We start from the raw sequence: 8,721 nt of genomic DNA, 5'->3' as shown, positions 1-8,721 counted from the left end.
TAAAGTGTCTACAAAAAAACTATTTTCAATGCATCACAGATAGACATGGAAGATTCAGAGAACTTGTAGAGTTTAATTATGGTGTCAAATGACATTTAGTTGTGTAATGTTCACAAATTATTATCAATTTGACCCTTCTCTAGGAAATTAAACTTACATTTAAAAACATACAACTAGATTAAAAAAAATATACACATTACATACATAAATACAAGTAGTATCTGCATATTTGCTTTGTCTAATGAAAACCTGGACTTAATGTGTCGTATGTTAGACACTTTACTCTCTCCCTACACAGGAATCAGTCTTGGGTTCTTTTCATAAAGTAGCTAGAGATTTTTTTCATAGGTCTGGAGGGTGATGCTTTCTTGTGTGGCGTTGGAGAGATGACCGTCATGGGACGCGGTGATATTGCTGCCTAAAAAGACAAAAGATATGATATGATCATTTGGCCACAAAAAAAAAAAATATATATATATTTTAGAGAACGATTCAGAACTACTAAAACATTAAGGTTCTGGAAGTAAAAGTCCCATTTTAGGGTATGTTCACATTTGTCAGGTCCCTGCTCCATTTTACCACAAAGATAGTTTGACAGGTCTTGAAAATTACCTGGATCTGTGATTCGGACCAAAAGGACCAAGAGAACCGAACTACAAGTTCCCAAAACAGATTGAACAATTAGCTTCAAAAGGTTTTTCTTTGAAATGAATATTTATAAAATTATTATTCATATTTATTTCTTTATATATAAACACTGCAGCTCACTCCGAGCTCTTGATCAAACTATGCACACATTTGTTCAATTTATTGTTGAGAGGAAAACCCCTTGAGATGTGATCTCGTTTTCGAGGTGAGCTAAAAAAAAAAAAGATAAATATTACAAATAAATAAAAAAATCTATTTGAACACATTTTTAAATGTAATTTTTCCCAGTGATCAAAGCTGAATTTTCAGCATCATTCCTCCAGTCTTCAGTGTCACATGATCCTCCAGTAATGAGCAGCAAATATGCGGATCTCTTATTAGTTGTGCTGCTTAATATTTTTGTGGAAACTGATACATTTATTTGATTCTCAGTGATTCTCTGATAAAAAGAACAATCAAAAGTACAGCATTTGTTTGAAATACTTAAGACTTGATCATTTATTGCATCCTTGCTGAATAAAAGTTAATATCTAAAAAAAACTATTCTGTGTATAAATCAATCGGCTTTATAATAACTGTATGCTTGTTTGATCAAAAGCAATGCTTTGTGGGTTATGTAGTTAAATGCCACAACAAGACAGTCTTTCTGATTTTTTTAATTTTCAAATCAATGTTTGTAATGTTGCAATTGATATAATCTTGGAGTTGGTTTGTTTGGTTCATGGCTCAGAATGCTATTGATTTATCTATATGGAGAAAAAAAAAAAATCTGGATCCAAGGGCACTGAAACAGTGGACAAACGTGTCTGATTATATCAAGTGTGACTGCAAGTGATGTATTTTCATGCATCTACTCACTGGAGCGCTGTGTGTTCTTGCATCCTGCCGTTTGCTGCTGCCGTTTGGGCTTTTGGGTTGAGTCGATCCTTTAAATCTCTGACTGATCACCGACAGCCAATCATTCCTTCTCGGAGAGCTGTTCTCTTTGCCAGCGCCGGCTTGACCAGTCGAGCAGAGCCTCTCATCGGTCTGCAAACTGAATAGGTCCCCTTTCTCCTCAGAACAGTTCTCCGCGCTCACCGAACTCCTGCTCCGCTTAACGTCGGGATACAATTCAGACACCCCTTCACTCTCCCCTCCCAAACCAGATCTAGCGCAATCCCCCGTCTCCAGCCGTCGCTTTGCACGGCGCTCTGATGAAGGGCCCTGGAGGACTGGCGTGAGCACCTTACGGAGAGGAGATGTGCCCTGGTGACCCGGGGAACTGCTGCGGCTGAACCACTGCTGGATAGACGAGGGGATTTTGGGGCTGCTGAGCTTGGCTGAAGGTGCAGAGGTGTTGGATGGTAGGGGTAAATCAGCACCCGTAGGGGCACAAGAAGCAGGCTGGGGTGAAGCCAGAGAGACCACCCTCTCTGAACCAGGACTTTTGGCTGGAGTGAGCTCAACGGGGCTGTAACGGCCTGAGGAGACGAATCAGAACTCATCAAGAAACCAAATATTTCAATTATGAATTATAGCTATATGCTACCGCTCAAAAGTTTGGGATAATTAAGAATTTCACATTTATTTTATCAAAAAAATACAGTAAAATAGTAACATTGTAAAATATTACAATTTAAAAAGGAACAGTTTCCTATTTGAATAGATTTTAAAAAAGTGATTTATGGTGTCACATGATCTAATATGATGATTTAATGCTAAAAAAAACATGTCTTATCAATGTTGAAAACAGTTGTGCTGCTTAATACTTGTGTAAACTATGATAAAGTACAATTTGAAACTGGGGTAAGAGGTTTTTTTTAAAGGAAGTACTTTTATTCACATTAAATCGAACAAAAGGTGACAGTAAAGAGATTCTCAAGATTACTATAGATTTCTAGTTCTAGTTCTTTTGAGTCTTTCATTCATCAAAGAATCCTGAAAAAATGTATCAGTTTCCACAAAAATATTAAGCATCAAACTGCAACATTGATATTATTAACAATAATAACTGACCATTATTAAATCTAATACCAATAATAACGGATTCATGAAATTAGCATTTTAAAATGATTTCTGTGAAACTGAAAATTTTGCTTTGCCATCACAGGAATAAATCACTTTTTAAAATATATAAAAATTCTGTGTTTTAAATTGCAATAATAATATTTCCAAATATTACCATTTTGCTGTATTTAATATTAGATTTAATCAAATAAATGCCGCCTTGAGCATAAAAGGCTTCTTTCAAAAAAACGATTTATTCCAAACGTTTGATTGGTTTTTACACATTTAAAAAAAATATGTAAAAAAACAACTTCACTAAAAACCCTACCAGGTGTTCTGGTTGGTGACTGGACTTTACGAAGTGTCCAGCCTACGATGTTTGCGCCTCGGTTCGATGAGTTTTCGCTCTCTGGTCTGCGGTTCAGGCGCCAAATCCTAACGGTGTTGTCATCAGAACAGGAAGCGATCTGCAGAGAAAGCGATGGATATTAAAAAAACAATATAAAACTTCAGTTTCATCAATCAGATACTTTTATTTCACGTGCACTTTTAAGGGCTAACCTTGGTGAAATCGGTGGGGCACCAGGCCACTGATGTGACTTCCTGACTATGGCCCTGAAGCATCATGGGAGCTTGTTTTGGGTCTGAAATCTGAAACAAAAGCAAATCAGAAAGTTGTGTGCAGATAGTGACCACAGATGTCCTCGGGCAGACTTTAAGATACTCGGATCTCTAATTTTCGAAGTTATTCATTACCTTCCATATGTAAGCTTGATGGTCACTCGAACCACTGGCCAGGAACTGGTCATCTGGGCTGACACTGGACTTCACATAAAATGAGGAGTTACTGTGGCCACTGAACACAGCAACTGTGAAAAAGAACAAATGTAAAAGCTCAGTCTCAGAAACGGAGAGAGAAAACAAATACATCAGACACAGCAAGTATTAAATAATAAATTGTCCTTACCTGGAGTGGTTTTCAAACCACTGATATTGAACATGTAGATATTGTCATCTGTGCAGTTGGAGAACAGTCTGGAGCCAGTAGAGTCCAGTGACAGACCAGAATATCCTGCGGAGGAAAACATCAGTGAAAACTCAACTGCTCATTACCATTGGCCTAATGACCGAGTGGACGTGAGCCGTGTACCTAGTTTGCGTGTGCAGGAGCCTGGGTAAGGATAGGTCTGTAGAGGGAGGGGGTTGTGGTAGTACGCGGTGTAGTTCTTCCGCAAATCCCACATTTTAATGATCCTATGACGAGATCAGAATGTTATTGGGAGATTTCATCTCGGCACCGTCAGCATTCAAATTACAGCCGGAGATGAAATTGAAAAGCGTGACTATTATTGTGTGACATCCACGGACAAAAAAAGTTCAGAATCATGTATAAAATAACGAAGAAATCTGTACAGGACTGCATCATGCACTCACCCGTCGACCGCTCCCGAGGAGATGAGCTTGTTCTCGTCGCAGAACAGAACCACCGTCACACCCTGCTGGGAGTCCTACACACACACACACAACAGCTCTGAATTAGCAAAAATGGAACTTCAACTGTATTATCTTTAATAAAAAGATAGGGGTGTGCGATAGAGATGCGCGGTTGGCGGTTACAGCCGCGGATAAACCGCGGATCGGGCGGATGACGTGACAAAAAAAATATTTTAATTAAATTCGGGCGGGTGGCGGGCGGTTGAACCAATCAAATGAAAAATATATGTATACATTGTTAAATATTGTTATCTGACTATACCTACAACCAAAAAAAAATTCTGGTAAAGGATTCCACCAAGTGGCCCAGATGTTGATTGACATTGGAGCTAAGTTCGGTGCTGTTGACGCTGGACGAGCCTGTTCTGAAGACTCCCGTTAATTTTGAATGCACGGGAAGAGAGCGGAGAGCGCGTCTTTTTAAGGCACAGTGCAATTCATTTTATACCATCAACAGGCCTAACAATCATATAATAAACTAGTAAAGAGCCTCAATATTAAAGAAACGCCGAAGTCAGTGCTTGTTTGTTGGTGCGCCATCAGCTATAACTACAAAAGACAGATGAAATCTAATATTAATAATTGATCCATGTCGGTATACACAGGCTAAAATTTTATAATGAAAAATAGCCTACACAATCAAGATAGACTATTTACTTTTTATTTATTAAATCCAGGAAATTGGTTAATGAAACATGGATTAAAATTAAGATACAATTAATACAAAACGAAATTCGCTTTAAAGAAAGGCTTTGTGCTTCTGTTTGAGGTCTCTGAAAGCGGCACTAAAAGACTTTCACAGAGTGGTCGCGACCGTCGCGTCCGTAATGGAGAACTGTCACGTAACATTGTTGGCGCCCCATACAATAGCAGCATGTTGAAATTATGTGCCAAAATGCGTTTTCTATTAGGCTACAATGAAAATATTGTACAGTAGCCTATCAGATAAGGTCAGGTTTGCCGAAGTGCGTTTAATTTAGGCTATTTGTTTATTTTTGTCCCTGCGCGCCGATCGGAGACGGAGTTCACTGCTGATATTCTGAGAGCTTTCTAGTCTCGCGGCTGTCATCAGCAGCGCCTTGTATCGCCCAATCAGCGGATGGCAGGCGGGTGCGATTTTGAAAATCAGTCAAAAACGTTGGTGCGGATGGATGGCGGACGGATGATGAGTTTTGTGATGCGGTTGCGGATGAAATAATAGCCCATCCGCGCATCTCTAGTGTGCGACATGGACAAAAAAACCTCTATATTTTCTAGGATTTTGTTGATGACCGTGATCAGATGATACTTTGCTGAGTGTGTTATTGTGTTGTTATTGTGCAGGTTTTGGACTGCCGTGGACAGCAGACTCTTAAGTTTTTGCTATCATATTTTGTGCGGTGGTTAGTTTGTAGCAGTGACAAATTAATTCCCAATAAGTTGAAATTGATTTTTCCCTTTATATTAATCAGATATTTTTTTTGTGCCAATTAAAACGGACCTAAGCAAACAATAGCTTCTGTGAACGGAGCCGCTCTGAGACGCATGTAAATAATTAAAGCACTCAATAGCATATCTATAATGTAGTTTTTAAAATGGTTAATACATCGTGCAGCCTTAGAAAACGGTCTAATAATGCAGTTCATGGATCCTCGACTGTGGAATGCGCCACTTCCGGTATTTTGCTGGTTTCTCGACATGGCTAAATTGCAATCGAGTACTCTGATTTAACCGAGGAATCGTGACAGCCCTACAAATGATATAAATCTAGCCTAAAAGACAAATACTCATAGTATTTATAAATGCATTTTAATGAAAGCCTGCACTCTAAAATTAATGTCAGGTTGTGAGGGACATACTCGATAATGTCAGATTGCACATCATTAAAACAATTAGGATATCAAAGATGAAATATATAGCACACCCCTAATCACAGAGAATTCTCATAAAATATATTGGCTATAAGATAACCCAATACCTAAAAAAACAGCAGGCAAATTAATGTCAGGTCGTTTGACTCACCACAGGGGGCGCCATCCCACGTCTCTTCTTGTTTTGAGGTGTATATCTTTCAGGTTTCATATGGGCACCACTGATCTGTTTTACTTGCCTGTAGAAACCATCTGTGATGGATGAAAACATTTTCGGTGAGCTTTAGAAAACATTTCAACGGCCCCATTATTAAGGATCGGTGGTCGGAATAACAAAGAACCTTTTTTACTGCATCTTGTATCCCAAATCATGATGTTCCCATCTCTGCCTCCAGTGCTAAACACAGCTGTAATGAGAGAAGACGTTTATAAAAAATAAAATAAAAATCTAGAAAAGAAATTAGCAAGTATGCAGTGCACATTCATTCATTCATGCCTATTATTCGGTTATTTTTAGCATAGTTTATGCTCTATTATAATGTTTTTGACTTTTTCATTTTAATTTTAGATTAAGTTTTAGTCATTTTGTGCTTCATACAAACAGTCTTTTTAATATTTCTATTTCAGTAATTTTAGCACTTCAACGTCTTTCAGTTAGCTGCCAAGGTGGTTTTACACAAGTATGCCTCAATTACTGGTAGTCAGTCAAATAAATGTGTCAAGAAAGATGTTACAAAAAGTTTATTACCGGTATATCTGGTTAAGTGTCACTAAAATAGGAGTTAAAATGGGTGCACTGCATTATGGGATACAGTCTCATTATACTGCACATGGCAAAAATAGTAAGTCATATGTCATGCACATATAATTTGCATTGCACATACTGAACAGTAATATTATTCAGTCTTATGTGATGGGTAGAGTCAGTTACCTCTCTCTTGCTTGGAAAAAGCCACCGATTTAAGACTGCATTGATGTCCTTTAAAAGTTCCCAGCAGGTCAGCAGTGATAACATCCCACAGACGGGCGGTTTGGTCACCAGAGGCGGTTACCTGTAAAATAACATTCACATTTAAAGCAATACTTAATATTTATAAAAACACAGAAGATTTCATTTAGTCCAAAGCACTGAACCCATCATTAAACAGAGGAATCATGCAAAACTTACCAAGCTGTTTGTACCAGGAACCCAGGCAATATCAAAAACAGCATTATCATGTGCCTGCCACTCTGCAAAAACAAATGTTTCACAAATATTAATAAATGCTATGCTTTACATTAGTAGCCAGTCTTGAATCTAGGTACCAACCTTTCAGGACAGAGCTCTGTTTTTCTCTGGTATTAAAGATGGTCACAAACCCTTCTTCATTTGCAACAGCAAGGCTGTTCTGTTGGCCAGGAGCTGAGCATTGCAAAACAAGGTTACTCATATACACTCGTTTGTTTCTGACTACATGTGAACTCAGTGTGAATGTTTAATTAAGGGTGTACCAGAGGAAAACGTGCATCCAAACGGCGGGACAGCAGCAGCCGAGGCTCCATATGAAATGTGTTCGTCCTGTCGCGCGCACTGATACCCGTCCAGCAGAGAGGACAGCGGATAGACTCGACGCTCGCCTGCTTATTAAAGCATGTTTGAGTGAGTAAACAGCGTAATAACATAGATACCCACTGACATATCCTTCTAGCACTCACCATTGAACCGTCTTTTTATAACTCCTCGATCAACAACATGGTGAAAAAGAGTCATTGCTCCTGCTGGATAGACGTTTCATTCAGAAGTGGTCAGTTTCCCGCGAACAATGAAAAAGCGGAAAAGACGAATTCCGCGCGAGATTGACGTTCGCTGTTCTGATTGGTCGATACGTCAGAATACCGGAAGTGTTGAGGCCCTATGGTTGAGGCGCACAGAGTGGAATGGCTGCTGGTTTACAAAGCTTGCCACCAGAGGCACTCTGTGGCCCAGGACGTGCCAATGTAACATTTAACCTCATTTGCAGATTTTCTTTATTTTTCTTTATTTTTTGGGATGCTTTAGTATCCAGATAAACAAATAAATCCAGAAGCATCTATTGTTTTGGAAAAAAAAATCCATTAGTTTCACTGTTTATCACAATTTATGGAAGCCCATTTCCGCAACATAAGAAAAAAATGCTTAGATATTATAAAAGTGAATATTATTTATGACTGTCATAAGACTGTATTAAGACTTTATGACATACTAAAAAAAAACATAATTGTGATATGAAAAGTTACTAAGCCTTAATTGTAATTAGAATATATATATATATATATATATATATATATATATATATATATATATATAAAAAGTTCTTCATTTGTGTCATTATTTCAACCTTTTATCTCATAATTATGATTTCGTAACTCAGAATTTTTATGTCATAATTATGATTTACCAAAGCATGATTTGTTTTTATTATTTGGCTGAAATTGGTGTCGATGCTATTTAATTTGTCTATTAGAGGGGAAATGATTTGCATGTAACTAGCTATTTATGCTATTTTTTTATTTGTAAGAATGAAGACTATTTCTGGATGTGATTTACAACGCAAAAATCAACATTAATGCTATTTTTATTAATTAATTATTTTTACCACACGTGTAACTAACATGAAATAATATTTATTATAGATAAATGAATAAATAAATAAATAAATAAGAGCAAACGGATTTTTACCATAGACTGTAAAACATTTTTTACAGAGCCGTTTTACATAAA

General features: G+C 37.6%; 1 protein-coding gene across 2 annotated transcripts; it reads right to left on the bottom strand.

Annotated features, from left to right (window-relative positions):
• Positions 1-264: 264 nt before the first annotated feature.
• Positions 265-7,816, bottom strand: dtl (denticleless E3 ubiquitin protein ligase homolog (Drosophila)). Of its 2 annotated transcripts, none has more exons than XM_056262657.1 (15): positions 7,677-7,816; positions 7,473-7,598; positions 7,291-7,383; positions 7,150-7,211; positions 6,913-7,033; positions 6,323-6,388; positions 6,133-6,233; positions 4,072-4,145; positions 3,788-3,891; positions 3,605-3,709; positions 3,394-3,506; positions 3,199-3,288; positions 2,966-3,104; positions 1,507-2,111; positions 265-418 (listed from the first exon to the last, which is right to left on the bottom strand). In XM_056262657.1, the coding sequence occupies exons 1-15, from the start codon at positions 7,729-7,731 to the stop codon at positions 302-304; spliced, it is 1,971 nt and encodes a 656-aa protein (XP_056118632.1). In that variant the 5' UTR covers positions 7,732-7,816; the 3' UTR covers positions 265-301. The 2 variants fall into 2 exon arrangements, with proteins under 2 accessions (XP_056118632.1, XP_056118631.1); XM_056262656.1 differs by having other exon boundaries at positions 7,473-7,601; positions 7,677-7,813.
• Positions 7,817-8,721: the final 905 nt, after the last annotated feature.

The sequence above is a fragment of the Rhinichthys klamathensis genome, unplaced genomic scaffold (genome assembly GCF_029890125.1).
Source record: "Rhinichthys klamathensis goyatoka isolate OS25496 unplaced genomic scaffold, OSU_Roscu_1.1 h1tg000196l_1, whole genome shotgun sequence".
In the NCBI taxonomy this organism is placed as follows: Eukaryota; Metazoa; Chordata; class Actinopteri; order Cypriniformes; family Leuciscidae; genus Rhinichthys; species Rhinichthys klamathensis.
This window is presented reverse-complemented; position numbering and strand designations above follow the sequence as displayed.